Source organism: Vulpes vulpes, chromosome 12 (genome assembly GCF_048418805.1).
Source record: "Vulpes vulpes isolate BD-2025 chromosome 12, VulVul3, whole genome shotgun sequence".
Lineage (NCBI taxonomy): Eukaryota > Metazoa > Chordata > Mammalia > Carnivora > Canidae > Vulpes > Vulpes vulpes.
This window is the reverse complement of record NC_132791.1, coordinates 53,299,143-53,324,253: the sequence shown is the minus strand read 5'-3', so window position 1 is coordinate 53,324,253 and position 25,111 is coordinate 53,299,143. Positions and strand designations below refer to the sequence as shown.

Sequence of the window (25,111 nt, the reverse complement as noted above, 5' to 3'; positions counted from 1 at the left end):
TAGATCAATGGAACAGAATAGAGAACCCAGAAATAAACCCATGATTATACAGTCAATCTACAACAAAAAGTGCAAGAATATGCAATGGGGTGGGGGACGCCTGGGTGACTCAGCCAGTTGAGTGTGCAAATCTCTTGGTTTCAGGTCATGATCTCATGAGTTGGGACCAACATCTGGCTCTGTGCTCAGCAGGGAGTCTGCTTGAGAGTGGCTCCATCTGCCCCTCCCTCCACTCATGCAAAAGTTTTCTCTCTCTAGAATAAATAAATAAATCTTAAAAAAGAAAAGAAAAGAAAAGAAAAGAAAAGAAAAGAAAAAAAGACAATCTCATCAACAAATGATGTTGGGAAAACCAGACAGCTACATGTGAAAGAATGAAACTGGACCACTTTCACACCATTTTTATTTTTATTTTATACACAAAAACCAACTCAAAATGGATTAAAAGCCCTAAATGTGAGACTTGAAACCATAAAAATCCTACAAGAGTGTACAGGCAATAATTTCTCTGACAGTGGCTATAGTAACATTTTTCCAAGTAGGTCTCTTAAGGCAAGGGAAACAAAAGTAAAAATAAACTATTAGGACTATTTCAAAATAAAAGGCTTTTACATAGCAAGGAAAACAATAAAACAAAAAGACAACCTACTGAATGGGAGAAAATATATGCAAATGATATATCCAGTAAGGGTTAGTATCCAAAATATATAAACAACTTATACAACATAACACCAAAAAATAATAAAAAAAAAATGGACAAAAGACAAGAACATGTATTTCTTCAAAGAAGACATACAGTTGCTCCACAGACACATGAAAAGATGTTCAACATCACTCATGAGAGAAATGCAAATCAAAATCACAATGAGATCTCACCTCAAATCTGTCAGAATGGCTAAAATAAAAAATACAAGACACAACAAGCACTGCTGGCAAATGTGGAGGAAAAAGTAACCCTTGTGCACTGCTGGTGGGAATGCAAACTGGTGCAGTCACTCTAGAAAACAGTGTGGAGGTTCCTCAAAAAATTAAAAATAGAACTATTCTATGATCCAATAATCACACTACTGGGTATTTACCCAAAGAATATGAAACTACCTGTTCAAAAAGATAATAAGCACCCCGATATGTACTGTAGCATTATTTGCAACTGCCAAATTATGGAAGCAACCCAAGTGTCCATCAATAGATGCATGGATGAAGATGTAGTGTATGTATGTGTGTGTGTGTATATATATATACACACATATAAACATATATATGCATATATATATACACATATATGTAAAACAGTTGTAAATATATATATATACATATGTAATATATACATATAATGGAACATTACTCAGCTATACAAAAGAATAAAATCTTGCTATCTGCAACATGGATGTGTCTAGAAAGTATAATGGTAAATGAAACAAGTCAGTCTGAGAAAGACAAAGTACCATATGATTTCACTTAAATGTAGAATTTAAGAAAACAAACAAAAAAAGGAGACAAAAAACCGAGACTCTGAAATCTAGAGAACAAACAGAAGGCTACCAGAAGAGAGGTGGGGGGAATGGGCGAAATGGTGAAAGCATTTAAGAGTACACTTATCATGATGAGCAATGAGTAATGTACAGAATTGTTTAATCACTATACAGTACACCTGTAACTAATACAGCACTATACTAATTATAGAGGAATTAATTTTTTACAAAATTTTAAGATTTTATTTATTTATCTCAGAAAGAGAAAGAGAAAGAGCACAAGCAGGGGTCAGGGCAGAGGGACAAAGAGATCCCCACTGAGCAGGAAGCCCGACAGAAAAGGGCTCAATCCCAGGACCCCCGAGATCATGACCTGAGCCAAAGTCAGATGCTTAAGGGACTGAGCCACCTAGGAACCCATCCCCCCAAAAAAAATTTTAAGAGAAATATTTGGAGTAATTGCTATGTTAATTGTACTGTCATAATGGGTTTACACATAAGTCAAAATATCAAATTTAAAACATGTTCTGTTTATTGAATATAATACTCAATAAAGCTACTTAAAATAATATACTTGATAGTTTATTTTTTTTCTTTTAAAGATTTTATTTATTCACGAGAGACACACACACACAGAGAGAGAGAGAGAGAGAGGCAGAGACACAGGCAGAGGGAGAAGCAGGCTCCATGCAGGGAGCCTGACGTGGGACTCGATCCCGGGTCTCCAGGATCACACCCTGGGCTGAAGGCGGCACTAAACCACTGAGCCACCGGGACTGCCTGATAGTTTATTTTTTTAAGGATTTTATTTATTCATGAGAGACACAGAAAGAGAGAGGCAAAGACATAGGGACAGGGAGAAGCAGGCTCCATGCAGAGAGCCTGATGTGGGACTTGATCCTGGGACTCCAGGATTGCGACCGGAGCCAAAGGCAGATGCTCAACCATTGAGCCACCCAGGCGTCCCTACTTGATTGTTTAAAATGTAAGGGATAATAATGTATTGTGCGGTTTATAACATACAGAGAGCAACATGTATGATAAAAGCAGAAAAAATAAAAGGGAAATGAAGTTAAACTGTTACAATTAACCTGTATGCGAAATGATGTATTAAAGTAATCGTACTATGTGATGCTGTAAACCCTAGAGCGCGCACACAGACACACACACACACACACACACACCTGGAGAACTCATACTTCCCTATTTCAAAATTCACTACAAAGCTATAGTACTCCTGACAGTGTGGTAATGCCATAAGGCCAGATACATCGGTGAAAAAGAACTCAGAGTACACAAAATACCCCTCACATTTATGGTCAATTTATTTTCCACAAAGGTACCAAGGAGATTCAATGGGATATCACAACCACAATGGTAAACCATGTCACACCCACTGAAACAGCTATAGTCAAAAAGAAGGGTAACAACTCAGGCAGGATTTGAAGAAACTGGAGCTCGCATACACTACTGATGGGAATATAAAATGGAACAACTACTTTGGAAAATTATCAGACAGTTCCTCAAAAGATTAAACACAGTTACTATATGACCCAGCAATTCCACCCCTAGGTGGAATAACCAAGAGAACTAAAAACCTACATCTACACACTAATGTTTATAGCAGCAATTTTCATGATAGCCCCAAACTATATAAGGGAAAGAAGGAGAACTGAGTGGGAAAAATTAGAGAGGGAGACAAGCCATGAGAGACTCCTAACTGGGAAACAAAAAAAGGGTTGCAGAAGGGGAGGCGGGTGGGGGGATGGGGTAACTGGGTGATGGGCACTGAGAAGGGCACTTGATGGGGTGAGCACTGGGTCTTATATTCTATGTTGGAAAATTGAATTTAAATTTAAAAAACGTAACAAAAAAAAAAAATAGCCCCAAACTGAAAACAACCCAAATGTCAATCAACTGCTAAACATAAACAAAATGTGATCTATCCATACGATGGAATATATTTAGCCATAATATGGAACAAAATACTGATATGTAACATCGTGCTAGTGCTTTGCCCAGTGGCAGTTTCAGAACCAATGAGGTTTATCCGAGGTGCGATTATTGCTAATTAAAAACATCATGCTAAAAAAATAAATAAATAAAAATAGAATAAAATAAAAACATCATGCTAGATGTAAAAGACCCAGTCACAAAAGACCACATATTGTCTAATTTGATTTATATGAAATGTTCAGAATAGACAAATAAATAGAGATATAATATAGATTAGTGATTGCTTTAGGGCTAGGGTAGGGGGCTGGAGGACACAAAAAAAGTGACTGCTAAATAGTATAGGGTTTCTTTTTGTGGTGATAAAATGTTCTAAAATATTTGTGGCGATGATTACACAACTATGAAAATACAAAAAACCAGTTAACTGTACATTTTAAGTTACTGAACTATATGGTGTATTTATACCTCAGTAAAACTGTTACCTAAAAAAAATTATGAATGGGCTTGCATTCATAAGCCAGAACTATGAACTTATGCTCAAAGTCTTCTAATGAGCTCAAGCTTTAATTTTGCAATTAAAAAAAGAGGTATACCTATTAAATAATTCAAGGTAGGATATTAAAAATAATTATTTAATCTGAAACAATCTCAAGAAAGGGAACAAAGAAAGAATTGTTGAGACAAAGAGAAAAGAAACAGCAAATGGTATATTTAAACCCTACAATATAAAAAAAAAAACTCCACAAGATACGTTCGTTAGATTACTCCTTTCCGCCCCTGGACGCCACCGAGTAAGCATCGTTAAAGTTTCCCCTCCCACCGCCATCATGTCTAAGCCAGAGTCTCCCAAAGAGCCGGAGCAGCTGCGGAAGCTCTTCATCGGAGGTTTGAGCTTCGAAACAACCGATGAGAGTCTGAGGAGCCATTCTGAGCAACGGGGGACGCTTACGGACTGTGTGGTAATGAGAGACCCCAACACCAAGCGCTCCAGAGGCTTTGGGTTCGTCACGTACACCACCGTGGAGGAGGTGGACGCGGCCATGAACGCCCGGCCGCACTAGGTGGACGGAAGAGTCGTGGAACCAAAGAGGGCTGTCTCCCAAGAAGATTCTCAAAGACCCGGTGCCCACTTAACTGTGAAAAAGATTCTTGTCGGTGGCATTAAAGAAGACACTGAAGAACATCATCTAAGAGACTATTTTGAACAGTATGGGAAAATTGAAGTGATTGAGATCATGACTGACCGAGGCAGTGGCAAAGAGAGAGGTTTTGCTTTTGTGACCTTTGACGACCACGACTCTGTAGACAAGATTGTCATTCAAAAATACCATACTGTGAATGGCCATAACTGTGAAGTAAGGAAAGCCCTATCAAAGCAAGAGATGGCTAGTGCTTCGTCCAGCCAAAGAGGCCGAAGTGGTTCTGGAAACTTTGGTGGTGGTCGTGGAGGTGGTTTTGGTGGGAATGACAACTTTGGTCGTGGAGGGAACTTCAGTGGTCGAGATGGCTTCGGTGGCAGTCAAGGTGGTGGTGGATACGGTGGCAGTGAGGATGGCTACAACGGATTTGGTAATGACGGAAGCAACTTTGGAGGTGGCGGAAGCTATAACGATTTTGGCAATTACAACAATCAATCCTCAAATTTTGGACCCATGAAAGGAGGAAATTTTGGAGGCAGAAGCTCTGGCCCCTATGGTGGTAGAGGCTAATACTTTGCCAAACCACGAAACCAAGGTGGCTATGGTGGTTTCAGCAGCAGCAGCAGCAGCTATGGCAGTGGCAGAGGTTTTAATTACTGCCAGGAAACATAGCTTAGCAGGAGAGGAGAGCCAGAGAAGTGACAGGGAAGCTACAGGTTACAACAGATTTGTGAACTCAGCCAAGCACAGTGGTGGCAGGGCCTAGCTGCTACAAAGAAGATATGTTTTAGACAATACTCGTGTATGGGCAAAAAACTTGAGGACTGTATTTGTGACTAATTGTATAACAGGTTATTTTAGTTTCTGTTCTGTGGAAAGTGTAAAGCATTCCAACAAAGGGTTTTAATGTAGATTTTTTTTTTTTGCACCCATGCTGTTGATTGCTAAATGTAATAGTCTGATCATGACGCCGAATAAATGTGTCTTTTTTCAAAAAAACAAAACAAAACAAAACAAAAAAACTCCACAAAAAGCCCACTACAATATCAATTACTACATTAAGAAGAAATGGTTTAAACACTCCAAGATTAAATGCTAGAGATTGGCAAACTGCAAAACCAAGACCCAACAATGCTGCCTATAAGAAACTCACTTTAAATATAAAGCCACCAATAGATTAAAAATAAAAGAATAGAAAACGTTAAATTGTGTTAACAGTAAATTAAAAGAAACCTGGAGTGACTATATGAAGATCAAAATTCTAAAGTAGATTTTAGAATATGCATAATATCAGATATAAAGATGGACATCTCATAATGAAAAAAGGGGATCAATTTATCAGAAAGAAAGCATAATCCTAAAAGTGTACATACAAAATAACAAAACGTCAAAATACATGAATCCCAAATGGCCAAAACTGAGAAAGGAAAACAGAAGAACCCACAATAGAGGTGCAGATGTCAACACTCTCATTATTTGATAGGACAAACAGAAAGACAGTAAAAAATGTAGACAACTAATTACTCTCAACCAACTTGATCTGATAGACACAGAACATATTCTATCTAGCATACATAAAATACCAAGAAACTTGATTGTGTACTGGTCGTAAAACATTAAAGTACATTTTTAAAAACTGAAATTATACTGTTTACATTCTCTAACAAGAATACAAATAAATCAGAATCAGTAATAAAACAGTATGTGGAAAATCCTCAAATATTTGAAAATGTAACCACATGCTTCTAAATAACCCATGGATCAAGGAAGAAGTCACACAGGAAATAAAAGTAGGACATACTAAATGGTAGTAAGAACACAATATATCACAATCTTGTGAGATACATCTAAAGTAGGGCTCAGAGGCAAACTGATAGTTTTAAATACAGAAAACAAGAAATGTTTATGATTAATGACCTACACTTCCATCTGAAGAAGTTAAAACAAAGTAATGAAACTCACAATAAGCTTGAAAGAAAGCAACTGCCATAAAGGAAAAACCAAAGAAATAGAGAGCTGAAAAAACTAAAAGATGGTTCTTGGAAATGATCAATAAAAGTAACAAACCTCTAGCTAGACTAATCAAGGAAAATGAAAAAAGAGAAAATACAAATCCCTGATTATCAGGGAGAAAATGACTTTACTAGAGATCCTACACAGATATTAAAAGAATAAGTTTATATTATAAATAACTTTGTCAATAAATTTGACTACTTAGATGAAATGAAAAATTAGAAGACTAACACAAGGAAAAGAAAATCTGAATAGCTCCATGTCTAAGGAAAAATCTGAACTTATAATTGAATACCTTCTAATAAGGAACACGATGGGCCCAGAAGGCATCACTGTTGGAAGTATATTAAAATGTTCAAGGAAGGATGAAAACTAATTCCACAAACCGTGCAGAAAACAGAGATGAAGAGAACATTTCTGTGCTCCTTTTAAAGAGCTACAGCTACCCTGATACCAGAACCAAAGATATTAAAGAAAACCAGAAACAAAATCTCCTTCTCCTGCCACCACCACCACACAAACACACATACACACACACAGGCATACGATTTGAACTGATACTCAAAAAGAATGGTCAATAAGGTCATAAGAAGAGGTTCAACCTAATTAGTTGTCAGGGAACTACAAACTGAAACCAGGAATAGTCACCTTTACATGCCCAGGAAAATGGCTAAAACTAAAAAGACAATACCAAAAGTAGAAAAGGATATAGAATAAATCAAATACTGCTGAGGGATGGGAGTGGAGTGAAGCAGGAGCATGACACAACTGCTTTGAAAAATAGTTTTTAGTGTAGTATAAATTTAACATGAACTCAATATATGACTCAGCAATTCTACTTTTTACCATATAACCCGATATTTATCCTTGAAAAAAGAAAACTTAAGTCTACACAAAGGCTTGTTTTATAGTCTATTCTTAATAGCCCAAATCTACAAAAACCCAAATGTTCATCGACAGGTCATAGATACACAAATTCTGATTATTTTCATACAACACAAATAAAAAGAAAACTCAAGAGTAAAAACGAACAAATTACTGATACATGGAAGAATCATGGAAGAATTCCAAAAGTATATGCTGAGCAAAAGAATGAAAACATATATACAATAGGAGTACATATGGTATGGATTCCATTTATATGAAATTCTAGAAAAAGCACAACTTCTCTAGACATAAAACAGGTCAGTAATTGTGAGGGGCCAATGATGGGGGTGAGGGGTAGAATGCAAAGAAACATGAGGGGACTTTTGGCAGTGATGGAAATATTCTAATTCTTGATTAGGATGGTGGTTACACAGGTGCATATACCTACACACCTGTACATTAAATACATGTGCATTTTTTAGGCACTCATAAGGTTGATTTAAAAAGTAAAAGAATGTGATGGCACACATAGAGGCAGAAAGTTACATGTCTCCCTTACATTATACACAAAAATAAATTGGGCTAAAGATAAACATAGAAAACAAAATTACAATTACATTAAAATAAAAAATAAAAGGGTATGCTTATGATCCTAGGGAAGGAAAAACCTTCTTTAACAAGACATTATAAAAAGTAAAAGCTTCACAGAAGAGAATGATCTACTTATTTATCAAAATTAAAACCTTCCAGACCATAATACTTAAAAGGCCTCTAATTTGGGAGATGTATTTGTAGCAGCACACAGTAGAAAATATTAGAATCCACAATTCAAACACAAAAACAAATCCTCCAGAAACTCTTTAGGTGAAGGATGCAACCCCAAGGCTGAAGAAACAGGTAAATTTACTCACACAGATGACAAATGTGTAAAGATGATGAACCTCGCTAGCAATCTAGGAAATGAAATGCCATTCTGCACTCAAAAGATTAGTGCTTAAAGTAATAAACGGTGGTGTGCATGTGAGGAATAAGAGGGAATACAAATGGGGAGTGGTGACTGGTACAACTGATACAGAGGAAATTTGAGAATATATATTAAGTATACAGTCTCAATACTCAACAATTCTACTTCTTACTTTACCCAAAAGAAACTCATATGCACACAAGAAGGCATCAAAAAGATACCCACAAAAGCAATGTTTACAGAAATGAAACTTGACAACCTAAATACCAAAGGAAAATAATTGAACTAAGATACACTTATACTATGGATGTAAATAAAGAAGTGAAATACCTCTATATGTAATCTAAGATCTTTTTATAATAAAGACACAATAACATGGAATGGTCTCTAAGACCTGTTGCTGATTAAAAAACCAGAACAAAAGATCTGGGCAGAAACAAAGTCAATGAGAGAGTGCTTACATACAATGATCACATATGTATGTCTGCAAATCCATGTGAAAAGACTTGCAAAGGTATGCGTGGAAGTTGCTCTGGTAAGATGGAGGAGGCAACACTGGGGAAGGCTATTATTAGGAGTTCTGGTCAAACTCCCACAAGGAGAATATATTCTTGCATGATCCGTGTAAATATATATTAATGTTAAAGAAAAACACATCTTCTAATTGCAGTCACACTTGGAACTGTTGTTTGCGGAACCTCTTTCCACAGCATATTAGTATGGTTGTTACGTCCAATGGAAAAGGGGTCCTCAGACAAAAGTTTGAGAAGCCCTTACCACCTGCAGCCTAGAACATTGTAACAGGTTGCAATAAACCCCGATGCCTTTTAATTCTCTTCCCAATTGCCTTCAAAGCTTTTTCAAGAACCTCTTAATCCAAGTCACTCTTGATTCCATTATCTTGTTTTATTTTCTTTACAGCAATTACCACTATTTGAACTTATGTATTTATTCACTTATTGTCTGTCTCCCACTAGAATGGAAATGGCAAGACAATTTTGAATTTATATGATTTCAGTCAAGCCATTTAGAGTTTTCTAACAGTACCAAAGACACATGTTATTTACTTACCTTAGTTGGAAAAGGAAATTTGGAAGGTTCTGTTTTGCATGGTGTATGAATAGCCGTTAGAGGGGGAGGCCATGAATGCGTCATCTCCTGAAACGTAATTATTACAGTTTGTTTTCAACCAGTTCAAGGATAAAAATTACATAGCTAAAAACCAGATTTGTATTATAAATGCTGGTTTCATGATAGCTCCTCCAAAAGTATACATATTTAATCAATAAATATTAATTAAGCACAATTGTGTGCAAGGTACTATGGGGCAGGAAGTAGTCAGATAAATAATATACCCTCCCTGGCTTCAAGGAGCTTAGAGTTAAGATGATGAAACCTGTGAATTGTCACAGAAAACAGCCTGTAATCAAATACAAGGTGCACAGTATAATGCTATTGAGGAAGAGCGTGCTGTGAGAACAGGAGGAGGGGATAGTGATAAGAAAAGGAGCTAACATTTTTTGTGGACCTTTAATGGGCCAGATACCGTTTTACATGTCTGTTACTCATTTAGCTCTCACAATGATATTAGGAGGTAGAAACCATCATTACCCTAACTCTATGTGTGATGAAATTGAAGCACAGAAGTTATTTATTAAAGATCACATATTTGTGGACACAAATGGACACAAAATTTCATCCTAGGAAGTCTGGCTGCAGAGCCCATTCGCTGATAGCACGTTTTGGTCAGGTGGAGGAAACCAGAAGAGAGATATCAAAAACACATGAGAAGGAAGACAGACAAGCAAGGTCTTAAGTATGATTTCATTCAACACTTTGTTTAATCACATGCCAACTATGTTCAAGTGGAGATCTGGATAAGATCACAATATATATGTTAGAGGAGCAAAGAGAAACATCAGATCTAGAATAAGGAGGGAGGGTTTTATTTCTGTCATTTGGTTCAAAGTGAGCCATTAGGTAGACTAAGAAAATACAATAAATTAAAGGTTGTTTAACTTTAGGAATTTACCCTGTGGTTACACCCACCCAGTTATGTAAAGATGCATGTTCAAGGGGCCTACACTTAAAAAATGGAAACAACCTAAATATCCATAGCACAGATTAAATAAATTACCAGAAAGCCATACAATGGAACACCAAGCAGATAGTAAAATAAGGGACTTAACTACTGATGTGAAACGATGTCCTCAAAATACTATTAAGTGATAAACAAATCATAGTCCATGTCCTAGTAAATGTTTAAATATGAAAAAATATATATGAAAAAATCTCTGGTTACCTTTGGGCAACAGAACAACAGAAGGGGAAAGAGACATGGGCACTTGATACAATCTCTACTACTGGAATCTCATAAAATAGCCACCTGCATTGTAATTGCTCTTTCTCTTCTTACAATGCTTTATTTTTTTAATAGCATTTCACTTTCTGAAATATTGCATAATTATTTCCAATATGTAGCAAGAACGTCAGCTCAAAGGTGCAACACTATCATTGTCAGTACTGTATCCAAAGAGCTTGATACATGGCAGGTGCTTCCTTATTAGAAAGCTGCAAATTAACCTTTTTTGTTCTTACAATAAACATATGTCATTTTTAGATTAAAAGTTTTTTCTTTAAGTTCATTATGGAGTTCCTAGAAACAGTACTGATTATAAATATCAAGAAAACATGAAAGTAATTTGGGCCTGCAGTTCCTTATGTACTGCATACAGGGAAAGGAAACAAACTCGAACACTCCAGGTTTTCAGTGATGGCATTTTACACCTCAAATACCAAAGTACTTTCAAAGGAAAATCTACTTAACTCCATTAAATTAAATTAAATGACCTACTACATCCAAGGCCATGTGCCAAGCCCTGCATAAATAAAATGTAGAATAAATGGTCAGTATCATCAAAGAGATAATTAATTGCAAGAAAAAGATTCTTCCAGGTATTATAATGCTATGCATTCCTGAGGTTTCAGAGAGAAATGATAAACAGTCCGTTACACTTTTTATATACGTGGCAACTGAGAAATGCATGCTGTATGAGATTCAAAAGAAAGAGTTACTATTGTGATCTGATGGTCTGACACAGGGGAAAGAAGGATTTCACTGGAATTCTAAGAAAAAACAGAATCTGTATATGAAGACAAAGGAGAAACCTATTTCACTTAAATTTACTTTAAAAAGGTAAAAGGGTGTGACAATTTGACAAAAGTGGTGAATCAACAGCAAGAGAGGCTGGAATCAATCTGTGAAAGGTCTACAATGTTGAAGTTGGACACTATTCTATGAGGCTTACAGAATCACTGAAATTTCTAAGGTGGAGATAAACAGGAACATAATGGATTAAAGAGAGAATCTAGTAGCAATGCAGAAGACAGATGAGCAAAGCAAGGACTATATTACAATTCTTGAAGCTCAAGGTGACAAAAATGGAAATAAAGGAATGGTATTTTCAAGAAATATTCAAAGTGTACATGCAGTTATAAGCACAGGAGGCACTACTAAGAGAAGGAAGTCTGAGAAATCTGCCTTTAGATACACTAAAGTCTAAAGAAGCAAGGAGAAATGCAAAGGACATACAACTACGAAGCAAAGAAGAGACATAAACTAGAACTCAGAGGAGGCCAGGAAGGAGAGAAAGACCAAAGAGTTAACTAACAGGTGAAGCCGTTAACAATGGAGGAAAATCAAGACAGAGTAGAAAGAAACTGAGAAAAAAGAACCATATTTAAAAGGCAAAAGAAGACACAAAGGTTCCCAAAAGGCAGAGAATGAGACAAGAAAGGTAGATGGAAATAAAAACAATAAAGCATAACAACAAGCAAGGAAGGAAGAATGAGGTTTCCAGAAGGAAAAACTAAAAATTCGATGAAATAGCAGAAAGAGCAAAGAACTCAAATAAGCCACCACTGAAGGGGAAGATCAGGACCTTAGAGAAACAGCTTCAGCAGAATGACAGAGGTAAATGAGACTGTGCTGGGCTGAAGAAAGGAAGGAGGGAATAAAGTACAAAAGTAGTCTTTCAGAAGTATCCACAGTGAAATGCAGATATACACACAAAAAACTCAGGAGCTTATGTAAAAACACAAGTAATGTATGACTGACAGTTTTTCACTGCTGAGCCAAAAGCAGTCACTGCCACTCATTAACCCACTGGACTTTTCTCTTTTTCCAACAGACAACTTTTTCTTCTCCCAAAAGAGGAATGCACATTTTGGCCATGTATCAACTTTAAACATATTCCATCCAACACTCAAAATGAGCAGTATTCAGAGGAGGTCTTTCATTGTAGGAGTTGACCATGTGTACAGATGAATTACAAAGCAAGCTATTTTCAGTGAAATAATTGGACTGGTAATTTACTGATAAGCCTTAGAAAGTATTGTTGTATTTGGTTTCTTTCTCTTTTCAAGGCAAACTATTATGACTGGAACTTGTTTCAATTAAAAATGAAAAACAAACAAAACCAGTTCTTTGAGGGCAGAGAGTACACAAACCAAATGACTCAGAAACTAAGTATGAAAGTAAGCATAACAGCATTATTTTTCATAGATGTAATATGGTTTCACATGTAAGCAATCTGCTGCCCTAGAACCTTTGTGAAATATCAGGGAAAAGAGGGGAAGAATATAGTAGAGTATCATAAACAAAAAAGACCTAAAGTATTAAAACTTACTTTAAGAATTTCATCCACACAGCTTACGTCACCAGAAGCAGATGCCTTAAAAGGAAAAGAAATACATGTTAGACATAGAGTCATTTATTATTTAGATTTTTATCATTTCTTGCACAGTTTCAGCAACATTGTTAGAAAATGAATTAAATTTAAAGACATATTTATGATCCCACAACTCTAAATCACAACACTAATTAGAATCTTTTGACAAAAAAAAAAAAAAAAGAATCTTTTGACAAATTTCTTTAAATGCAAATTTTTCAAGCTCTAAAAAGGTTTAATCAACAAATATACAGGATTTGAAGAACTTTGTATTTTCCAAGTATTTTGAAAAATTTTATCTTTCCTTTTTTTTAATTTTATCTTTCTTATATTTAGATTAGAAATAAATTTTTAAATGTTATTTTGCAGGTGAGCAATTTGTCAAAAATTCAAGTTTATGTACAAAATATACCATGATACTGAAATACATCATTTCACATAAACTAACAAACAGAATAAAATCATTATTATTGAAAGAACACTTGTCTGGAACATGATGGACATTTTACACTACTTTTCTAAAATCACAGAAAAGTTGTTTATTCTAAAGCACAATCAGGGATTAAAGAGCTAGAGTTTGAACATAAGTCTACCTCCAACAATCACACTGTTTGAAAAAAGTACAAATAACTATACTTCACTGTTTTCTTGAGAGAAATAATTAGATGACAACTGGCCATGAACATGAGTTTCTCAAGGCCACTAGAAAAATGTTTAAATGTTCTCAAAATAGCATTTTACCTATCCTTGATCCCTTCTGCCACTGTTTTAAAAGCTATGAACTGGGGCACCTGGGTGGTTCAGTTGGTTGAGTGCCTGCCTTCCACTTAGGTCATGATGCCAGGATTCTGGGATTGAGCCCTACATCGGGCTCCTTGCTTTGCGGGGAGCCTATTTCTCCCTCTCCATCTACCTGCTGTTCCCCCTGCTTGTGTGTGCACTCTCTGTCAAAAAGTTAATAAAATCTTTAAAAAAAAAAAAAAGCTATGAACTATGATTATTGGTTATAGACACCACTTTTAAGACTTACATTAAAAGATAAAACTTCAACTATTTCACAGTCAATCCTCAATTTCTTTGGTTATTCTGATGCTTTGGTATGCAGTTATAAATACTGTAAATTTCAAACCACCACTATGAATCTAGAGCAGCTGTCTCAAACCCTTAAGTGTAACCAGAGAAAAAGATCATGGCACTGAAAATTATCAATATTACCATCTTGATGGATGCCCCTCCCAAAATCCCAATATTCCCTACAATGATCCATGGCCCACATCACGCTCATAATTATCCCAATGAGAATACAGAAGATAACATTTTTAAACAAAAGAAGTCAAGATGGGGCAGCCCGGTGGCGCAGTGGTTTAGCGCCGCCTGCAGCCCGGGGTGTGATCCTGGAGACCCGGGATCGAGTCCCGCATGGGGCTTCCTGCATGGAGCCTGCTTCTCTCTCTGCCTGTGTCTGCCTCTCTCTCGCTCTCTCTGAATGAAAAAATAAATAAATCTTTAAAAAAAAAAAAAAGAAGTCAAGATGTATTCTTTTGTATAATCAAAAGGAGGAAATTTAAAGTATTGATTTCAGGGCAGCCCCGGTGGTGCAGCGGTTTAGCGCTGTCTGCAGCCCAGGGCGTGATCCTGGAGACCCTGGATCGAGTCCCACGTCAGGCTCTCTGCATGGAGCCTGCTTCTCCCTCTGCCTGTGTCTCTGCCTCTCTATCTCTCTGCATCTCTATGAATAAATAAAATCTTTAAAAAAAATAAAATATTGATTTCAAAGATAACGCTTTTATTCAATAACTGATTATCATGTGAATATTTCAAAACAGTGAGTGACATTTCTTCTATTGTCCAATAGGGGAAGCTAACTGGTCTACTGATCCACTTGGGAGTCAATTCACAAGTCTTTTTTTAAACTTATATATATCTTATTATTTAAAAAGAGACACAGTTCAAGTTCAAATATAATTTCATAGTCAACTGCTTCACAGACTCATAATATTAAAGGCTCCAGGGGCGCCTGGGTGGCACAGTTGATCAAGCGTTCAACTCTTGATTTTAGCTCAGGTCCAGATCTCAAGGTGATGGGAGTCTGCTGGAGGTTCTCTTTCTTTCTCTCTCTCCCTCTCTCCTTCTCTAAAACAAATGTATAAATTAAAAAGGCAAACAAAAAATTCTAAATGTGCGACTTACGTCCAATGGTTGGGAAGGTATTTTCAGCTTGGTGAGATGTGCTTTGCTACTGGGCTTCAGTTCAGTCATGCTGTTGCCATGGGATTGGCTGCTGTAGGGCTCAGAGGACAGCTTTGGTTCCATGGACTCCTGTCCATCCATGGGCCGCACATAGGCAGTGGGTTTCTGTAACATTGAACTGGACTTTGACATCAATGAAGGTGGGAAAGACTGATTTGAGTGCTGCCCACTTGAAAAAGGTACACGGGAAGGAGAATCCCAGTTTGCATCAGGGTCCCGAGGTGATTTCGAACGCTGATGTTCCTTGCTATGGTGATCATTCCCATGAGACCTGGAATGACTAGAGCTCAATGAAGAAACAGCCTGGGGTTTTCCAGGGCTGGAAGAGCGTGATTTGGAGTGTTCTGATCCATGCTGGCTTTTTTTCCGACTACTGCTTCCGCTACTGCTGTACGAGTCACGGTCATGCCTCTGGCCACTACTATTAGTGCCACCACTGCCACCTGCACTGGTCCGCTGGCTACTGTGTCCACTCTGCAAGCCTGAAGACCGTTTCTGAGACTGAGAAGTACTGGGTGCAGGTCCTACTGGAGTCCATTTGCTACTCTGATGAGAGGTCCCATGTCTCTGTTCAAAGAAATTTGGGTTAGATTTTTCATCTGCTGTTGGTGGTACTGTGGGCTTAGGAATTGCAACAAGCTTTGGTATAGATCTGTCTCCTATGAAATCCTTCATTTCATCGTAGTTTCCAAGCATACTCTGAATACGACTTGATAGCTTATCTTCTTTGCTAGTCTACAAAAAAATTGTAAAGTAAAACAATATAATTAGCATAAATGGAAATAATAGATGCTTCTAAACAGACTTTCCTAACTTCAAATTCAAGGAGGCTTTTCAACAGGAGGCTTTTCAACCTCATCTTCTATCTTAAGGTTAACATCTCAAAAGCAAATTCCAAATACCTAATTTTTATAGTGAAAAAAATGCAGTGAAAGTGAAAAACATTCATGGAAAGACACAAATATTCTATAGGACACTGAGAAGTATGTACAAGATTCCAAGAGGGGAAAAAATTTCACCAATAAATATACTGAACAGTAATAAAAATCTTTTGAAGAGCAGAGAAGTAATATGCCCTTATGTAGTTAAGTTCTAGGTGAGATTAGCCAACTCTTCATTATTCTGGCCATCTAGGAAAACATATTCCTAGAGTTCAATGATATAATTAAAAGGAGAAATGAAATTTTAATTCCTTCTGTTACTATGACCAACTACATTAATAAAAGTCAATCACAAATTAAGAATGGAAAATCCGGGATCCCTGGGTGGCACGGCGGTTTAGCGCCTGCCTTTGGCCCAGGGCACGATCCTGGAGACCCGGGATTGAATCCCACGTCGGGCTCCCGGTGCATGGAGCCTGCTTCTCCCTCTGCCTATGTCTCTGCCTCTCTCTCTCTCTCTCTCTCTCTGTGTGTGACTATCATAAATAAATAAAAATTTAAAAAAAAAAGGATGGAAAATCCATTGATAAAGTTTCAAATATTAACTCTATTAATTCTGACCAAGAAACACTCCAAGTTTTGAAGTCAATGGTAGAGACTTTAAGTTTTAAAAATCAGTCTTGGATAATAAAAAACAGTCCAAAATATCTACAAGCTTAAGAACTCTTTCACATTCATAAACATGAAAGACACTAAGCTTACTGATTGCATTAAAGAGGAAATCAAGACAGAACTACTATTTATTTTGAGGTTGGCATGAATTGATAATGACTTTAGATTATTTGAAAAATCAGTCTGACCTCTATTAAACAAGAGAGGAAAATACATAGCAATTTGTAGATAACGTCAAGATCAGGAATCAAGAGCAGCCCGGGTGTCTCATCGGTTTAGCGCTGCCTTTAGCCCAGAGTGTGATCCTGGAGACCCGGGATAGAGTCCCATATCAGGCACCCTACCTGGAGCCTGCTTCTCCCTCTGCCTGTGTCTCTACCTGTCTCTCTCTCTCTCATGAATAAATAAATAAAATCTTAAAAAGAAAAAAAAAGATCAGGAATCTAATTGATTACAATGTAGTAACAAAATAAATGGTAGTATGATTCAAAGATTCTGAACCAAGTTCCTGTTTTGTATTTTTTTTTAATTGCCTTTACTTACTAATCCCAAACCCTAGGTTTTATGTTACATTCATATAAATGATGTCAGTGTAACTGCCTTTAAATGAAAATCCTTAAAAACTCCAAAAAAAATGGCTTTTATAGATCTCATAAATGGCTTCTACAAACACCAAATGTTTAAGGTCTAACACACTCTCAGTCTCACACTGTAAACCAAAAATGGTCATTACTGCTGCAATATCATTATACACAGTATAAGCTTTTAAAATGTTAAAGGTAGATCAAATGAAATCCAAAGCCAAATTCAATATTAGAGACATTTGTGGCCACATTAGAGTCATGAGAAGTGATGATACCATTCAGTGTTTTATGTGATCTCAAATCAAGTACAATGATAGTTATAAAAATAATAACTGGTTCACTTCACTGAACATCTCACAACAAGCTCTTAATCTAAAATGGATATGGTTCATTAAGCACATTAAAAAAAAGCCATAAATTTAGTATATAACAGAAAAAGGAACCAGATTGATACTGAAGACACATTTATTCAAACACAGTAGCAGTCGCTGATACTTAATAAACTAAGTAAGCAAATGGCAAGAATTAAGTGAGAAACAAAAGAATCTGACATATTTGTCTTTAATGTTATACGCAAAAGAACTTAGGAAACAGCAGATGATACACACCAATCTACAAAATTTTAATTTAATTCAGAAAGATGAAATGCCTGGGATGCAGAGATTAATGTCTGAGCTAATCTGGACCACATTTTCAAGAATATGAGATAGCAGCAGGGGGAGGGGTGGAGGTTTGGGTTTGAGGCCGACTTCAGTATGCTAACAATACCGTTTTCTAATCTGGGTACTGATTATATAAGGTTGTTCATATTGTGAAAATTCTTTCAGCTAAAACACTAGTTTTGTGTACCTTTCTGTATGTATGTTATACTCCAATGACAAGTTAACCCCCCCCCCCCCAAAAGTACATTCTTACTTAGAGGAAAAGAAAAATGTTAAATGGCATATATGATAGTAACTCTTTTCTACTATAAAAATCAAGTTTAAACACTTGAAAAGCAAAAATGTCACACTGTTAAGGGAAAAAAACTATTCACAGGACGACTTACAACTTTGTATGGCTCAGCAAAGAGAGGAGAGCTAGGTGGGAAGGCGTCTTCGCCCTGCTGAATTTCCTGATTCCGCCTTTCCCGTTCTTTCATACGCAGCACATTTCGGTCTTCACGGTTCATGTTGCTAAGAAGAGAAACACAATCTTTGTATCACAAAAAGGATAGGAAAAATTAAATGTTCTGTACTCATTTTGTGAGTTTAATGTTTCATTCGAGAGTCCCTTTCGACTTCCAAGTAGTAACAGGCCTTAGTGCTGAAGCTGGGTATTGGTAATTATTTTATCAACTAATATCAATAGTGTCTTGCACAACTATAGAGACAGGAAACACTAGCCCAGAGTATTAGGATCCACCCCATTGAAACACTTAACCTTAGCAATTTCTAAAGTAGTCAAGCTAACTAAAAGTCAGTTAAAACTTATACATTCAGACAGATGTAGTTAAACCCAAATCCTTAATATTTCCTATAAGCCTTTCACGGCTTCCTCTTCAGAAATCTAACTATTCTTTGCCATTAGAGGCACACAAACCCACTCCCGCCTACCACTCCCTCCCCCCCAGGGGTCCAGTGCTTTTTCTCTACTTTGCATCTACCTTATCTTGATTTCTTTTTGTCCCAAACACAGCTTCCTTGGTGTCCATCCTTATGGCAGTTTGACCTCAGCTTTGCTGTTGCTCTAGATTCCCTAAAAAACGACATTTCTGCTCTAAATACATTAATATTTCAATTAATACCTCAATAAATGGCAAAACTGAGGCTTTCAGTAATAGAATCTAAAATTAACTTGGGTTAGTAATAGTAGTCAAAATTGTACTGAAAAAGAAAGTCTTTTGGGGTGGAGGGGAAAATGAGGGTGTCATTTCTATGAACATTATAGCATGTTGTATTTGTACTAAGAACAAACCAAAGAAGATAGTTTATTTATAGTAGCAGGGACTTATGGTTAGATCATAATAAAAATGCTGTCAAACCCTGGGATGACAGGGACTCTGCAACATTCTTCCTTGGAAATAGAGTAAATCATCTGTCTTGGTTTTGTTTAAAGGGGGGCATAGGGGGAAGTCCTGCTGGAGACCAAAGGGGAAAAACCAGGTTATACTTGTAGAGCATTTCTAGCCTTATGATTCATGAATCAAATCTATCCAGAAAATTAATGTAAATCAAGATTGGAAAGAAACTGTAATTGTATAATTAGAATCAGACAGCAGGGGCGCCTGGGTGGTTGCAGTCAGGTGAGCATCTGCCTTCAGTTCAGGTGTTGATCTCGGGGTCCTGGGATTGAGGCCAATGTTGGGCTCCCAGCTCAGTGGGGAGTCTGCTTCTCTCTCTCCCTCTGCTCCTCCTCCCTCCCCTTCACCCTGTTTGTGAACTCTCTCTTTCTCAAATAAATAAAATTTTAAAACAAACAAAAGAATGGACAGTAAAACCAATATACTCAGATTTTTATATGGTAAGAACAGTGCAAGTAAACATTCAAAAATAAAAATCTGGGCAGCCCTGGTGGCTCAGCGGTTTAGCACCGCCTTCAGCTGAGGGTGTGATCCTGGAGACCTGGGATCAAGTCCCACGCAGGCTCCCTGCATGGAGCCTGCTTCTCCCTCTGCCTGTGTCTCTGCCTCTCTCTCTCTCTCTCTTTCTCTCTGTGTGTCTCTCATGAATAAATAAAATCTTTTAAAAATAAAAATAAAAAAATAAACATCTATCAAAGCAATCTAATATTTAAAAAATATTCTAAGTACTCTAAATGTATATTCAGGTTTTTCAATTTGTCTGTATTCTAAAATAAATTTAGACAAGAATATAAGCTATTTTGAGGTACTGAAATAGTATGTGCTTTCTTTGGCCTCCCTGGTACAGAACACTATACAGAATCACAAAAATTATTTGATTCTTTTGGGGTACCTGGGAGGCTCAATCTGTTGAGCATCCTAGCTCAGGTCATGATCTTGGGGTTGTGAAATTGGCCCCATATCTGCTTGGGATTCTCTCTTTGCCCCTCCCATCCATCCCCAACTCCACTTCCTCTCTCACGAAGATAAATCTTTTAAAGTATTTTATTCTTTCTTAAGATTTTATTTATTTGACAGAAAGACAGAGAGCGAGAGAGCACAAGCAGGGAGAGAAGAGGAAGAGGGAGAAGCAGAGTCCCGCTGAGTAGGGAACCTGACTGGGGGCTCAATCCCAAGACCCAGGGATCATGACCTGAGCCAAAGGCAGACATTTAACCAACTGAGCCACCCAGGCATCCCTGATTCTTTCTTTAATAAATACTAGAAAACATCTACATTTTGGTATTCAGAGAGTAAAACCAAAGAACATATATATTATAGTACACTTGAACCAACTAATAAGTGTGTACCACTAACAATCAGGTTTCAGATAGACCTCTACAGCTATGGTGCTACTGCATATGAGGTTATTTGTATCCTAAGAGTCTAAAGAGTATGCTAAATATTAATTTCCTTGTATTTCTTAAATTCAATTCCTGAAAAAGAAATGCCTATAATTTAATTAAACCACTAAAATACTCATGCAAGAAACACTTGTACATTTATTGTAGGAACAGATACGATTCCCACAATAAAATTCCTCCTACAATTCATAGTGTTTTCTTTTCTTAAGCAATGTAAGTCATCTGACTGAATATTTCATTTTAAAAAGACTGCCAAGAAGCAGAACAAAATTAAATGACTGTTTATAAGAACTAATATCCTAGGTATAACTCTTGTTCTCTAATTTCTTTCTGATGTGCCTTATTTTCACATCTAATTTATCAGATCTGCATTTTTCTCTTGTGTCTTTAAACATGAGTATTTCTGCCTAGGATAAAGTTTCACACAAAGTAATAATTCCAGTAATCAAGTAATCAAACCTGAGTTCCCCTAAAATTAAAATTTAAATGAGTCAATTTGAAGTACACCTGTGTTGTATGGACACACCTGTTTTATAGCATGTACCTCAGGACATTTGCAACTACTACATTGAAAAAGGATTCCATTAAAATTAGCTAACTGCCTCATCAAAAAATCTGTGGGACCACCAGACAAAATAATTTTTAAAAGAATATTAACAAATAGAAAAGAGAGTTCTCCATCTAAATTTTTTTAATCACTTAAGGTAAACGGTTTTAAGTACCCATGAAGTACTTAAGCTGATACATTTATTACAAATAATATTCTATGGTGTAGCAATTGCATTGCTACAAGAGGAAGCAAATGAGTAAATATACTGAAATTTTTGGGGATCCAGGCATGTTACTGTGAGAGAAGAGGGGTACAAATATACAAAAGAATAAAGAGAAAAGAACTTTTGGGCATTGGGAACCAGAAGTAGCACTATGAACACATGCTTATATTTTTAAAAATATATCTATCGATCCATCTACTTCCAGAAAGACAGACACAGTCTCCATCTCTGTATACTGAAAGTCTAGGAGCAGCGACATACCAGAAAAAAGAAGCACCCTAAGCACGCAAATTCTGATTTCTATTATCATTTCCTACTAAAGTGAAATAAACTTCTTGGACAAATAGTTCATTCGAAGACTGCAGTAGAGGAAGTACAAAAAGACCTTAAAACATCTTGTTTTAACAGCAAGAAAATGTATAAAACAGATGGAGATAGCAAAAGGGCACAGGAACCAGCCTGAAGGTGCTCTCACCGGTCAGATTTAGAAACACAAGCATCAAAATAAAGACAAGAATGGAATATAACCAAATTAGTAAAAAAAGGCTCCCCGAGGGGTTCCTGGCTAGCTCAGTCAGTAGAGTGTGGCTACTCTTGCTCTTGGGGTTGAGTTCAAATCCCATGCTAGGTGTGGAGCCTAGTTAATACATACACACACACACACACACACAAATACACACAAATATTTGAGCCCACAGTAAAAAATAAAATGAAGAGAGATAAAGCAGGGAGCAAAAGGCCTTCTTTGTAGAAGAATGTCAACTAATAAATGCAGAAGAAATAGAAGAATTAGAAAATCACTTTGTGACCACTAAGAATCATCAATGAAAAAAAAAATCAACCAAAGCTAGAAGTATTGGGCAAAAAGTTGGGGGGAATGGAATCTTCAGTATCACCCCACAAACTGCTAGAAAAAAAATCTTTAAAACAGAGAAGTACAATAAACAATATCCTCAATCAACTCATCAGACGTATCACCACCTAGGTATTCTTCCTGCTAAAAATTTAACCTGAATCCAATCAGGAATAAACAGACAAACCTTAAGTCTGCAAAACTGGCCTGGACTCTTCAAAAATACCAGTATCAAAAAAAAAAAAAAAAAAAAAAAAAAAAGCCAGTATCATGAAAACGAACAAAAGAGGCTGGGGATTACTTCTATATTCTTCTACGTGCAAAGAAAAACAACGAGTAAGGGCAATAATGTATGATTCACATACTAGATCTGGAGAGGAAAAAAAATGGTTGTGAAGGGCATTATAGGGAAACTTGGGGACATCAGAATATGAACAGTATTTCAGATAACTATATCAATGTTTAGTTTTTGAACTATAATAATTATAACTGGTTATGTAGGAGAATGTTCTGAGGTCTTACAATGTACAAAACATACATAGGTGAAATATCATCATGTCTTCAACTCTCAAATGGTTCAGTAGCCATCTGAATATAGATCTAGTATGTATAGACAGTGAGTGAGTGATAGAAAAAGAAACACAATGTGTGTGTGTACACACACACACACTCGGGGGCAGAGGAAGGAGAGAGAACAGGAGGGACAAAAGACAGGAAGCGAACAGTAGAGCAGCAGCACAATTGCAGTAAAAATACTGACAACTGGTATAACCAGATGGAAGGGAAAACGGACATATACCATATTATGGGTTTGAAATTTTTTAAAATAAAAGAAGGAAAAGAGTGATAAAAATTTATATAGTAGAGCATTATGGGTACTCTCCAGCAGTTTTCAGCATTGGGATTTACAATCAAACTATCTCTTCTCTAGGGCTTCAAGTTTTCTCTCATGCCTACCATGTTCAAACTGATCATTCAATTCTAAACTCCTCCTCTACATCACTGTTTATTACATTTAAGAAAGTGTAATATCATTCTTGGCTAGGAGGGCAAACCATCAACATGCCATGCTTCAGTTTCCCTAAAGTAAATAGGCTTGTCAAATTTATCTAAGGCCAAGACTGAATATTTAATATTTATTATGTTTATTAAGTTTACTTATTAACTTAATAAACATGCAAGAAGTATTGATCATATACTTAGTACCAGAGAGAAAACAAGAATTTGTCACAGTAGATATTAAAATTTACTATAAAATCATCATTATCAAAATAGCATGGTAGTGCACAGAAATGAACGAAATTATCTCCAAAACAGAAGCCAGAAATAAACTCAAAGATATATGGGATTTTAATAGTTCACCAAATTCAGTGAGAAAAAAATGTTTTGTTTTTGTTTTTTTTTAAAAGATTTATTTATTCATGATATACACAGAGAGAGAGAGAGAGAGAGAGAGAGAGAGGCAGAGACACAGGAGGAGGGAGAAGCAGGCTCCATGCCGGGAGCCCGACGTGGGACTCGATCCCGGGACTCCAGGATTGCGCCCTGGGCCAAAGGCAGGCGCTAAACCGCTGAGCTACCCAGGGATCCCCGAGAAAAAAATGTTTTATTTAAAATGTCCTAGGGGTACCTGGCTGGCTCAGTCAGTGGAGCATGCAACTCTTGAGCCCATTGGGATCATGAGCTGGAGCCCCATACTGGGTATAGAGATTAATTTCAAAAAGTAAATAAAAATAATTTGAAAAAAAATAAAATGTTCTATTTAATAACAACAGTAAAAGCCAAGTATTTTTCCTAAAATGAGTCATTAAAACAGTGAAGCAATGTTTCAAACTCAGAAAAAATACAGAAACCCTTCAATCCAGGAGCCTCACTTGCAGGGCTATATCCCAAAGGCTATGGCTTATATTGCCATAAGCTATAAAAATATTTACTGAAGCACTGTTGTTAGTGGCAAAACAACTAAAAATAACTACATGACCAAGAACAGAAAAATAGTTAACAGTTAAACAAGGCAGTTTATTAAAACAAAAGAAGTAGACCTCTGCCCATGAACTTGAAGGGATTTCCATAATTGCTGTTATGTGACAATAAGTAGATGTAACACAATATATATGACTGATCCTTCATTTTTTAAAAATATTTTATTTATTTATTCATGAGAACGTGTACACAAAGAGAAAGAAAGGCAGAGACACAAGCAGAGGGAGTGAGCAGGCTCCTCGCAGGGAGCCCGATGTTGAACTCGATCCCAGGTCTCCAGAGTCACAACCTGGGCTGAAGGCGGCACTAAACCACTGAGCCACCTGGGCTGCCCAACTTCATAAGTAGAACTGTTAGGTGCTGAACATATAGATAAGAATTAGATACAACTAACTCAACTAACATCAGAATGTGACAACGAATACTCTGACAAGCTAAACACCAGAAAATTGAATATATAGTTTTCATACATAAGATATAGCATGTCTCCCTACTTAGCTATATCTTCT

The 25,111-nt window shown here is 36.7% G+C and overlaps 2 protein-coding genes and 1 pseudogene across 5 annotated transcripts in view; 2 read left to right on the top strand and 1 right to left on the bottom strand.

The window, feature by feature from the left end:
• AFF4 (ALF transcription elongation factor 4) overlaps window positions 1-25,111 on the bottom strand; it is a 93,674-nt gene that overhangs the window by 42,831 nt on the left and 25,732 nt on the right. The window contains exons 2-6 of one of the 4 annotated variants that reach the window (XM_025994918.2): window positions 19,174-19,265; window positions 18,577-18,703; window positions 15,332-16,126; window positions 13,100-13,144; window positions 9,483-9,569 (exon numbers count right to left, since the gene is read on the bottom strand). In XM_025994918.2, coding sequence (XP_025850703.1) covers window positions 9,483-9,569; window positions 13,100-13,144; window positions 15,332-16,126; window positions 18,577-18,699 — 1,050 coding nt within the window. In that variant the 5' untranslated portion in view covers window positions 18,700-18,703; window positions 19,174-19,265. The remainder of the gene's footprint in view (window positions 1-9,482; window positions 9,570-13,099; window positions 13,145-15,331; window positions 16,127-18,576; window positions 18,704-19,173; window positions 19,266-25,111) is intronic. The other 3 variants (XM_025994916.2, XM_072731773.1, XM_072731772.1) reach the window with 3 other exon arrangements.
• LOC140594820 (heterogeneous nuclear ribonucleoprotein A1-like 3) lies at window positions 2,060-5,535 on the top strand. The gene has a single exon (XM_072731774.1). The coding sequence runs from the start codon at window positions 4,664-4,666 to the stop codon at window positions 5,135-5,137; it is 474 nt and encodes a 157-aa protein (XP_072587875.1). The 5' UTR covers window positions 2,060-4,663; the 3' UTR covers window positions 5,138-5,535.
• Window positions 3,483-3,565, top strand: LOC140594937 (U4 spliceosomal RNA; annotated as a pseudogene).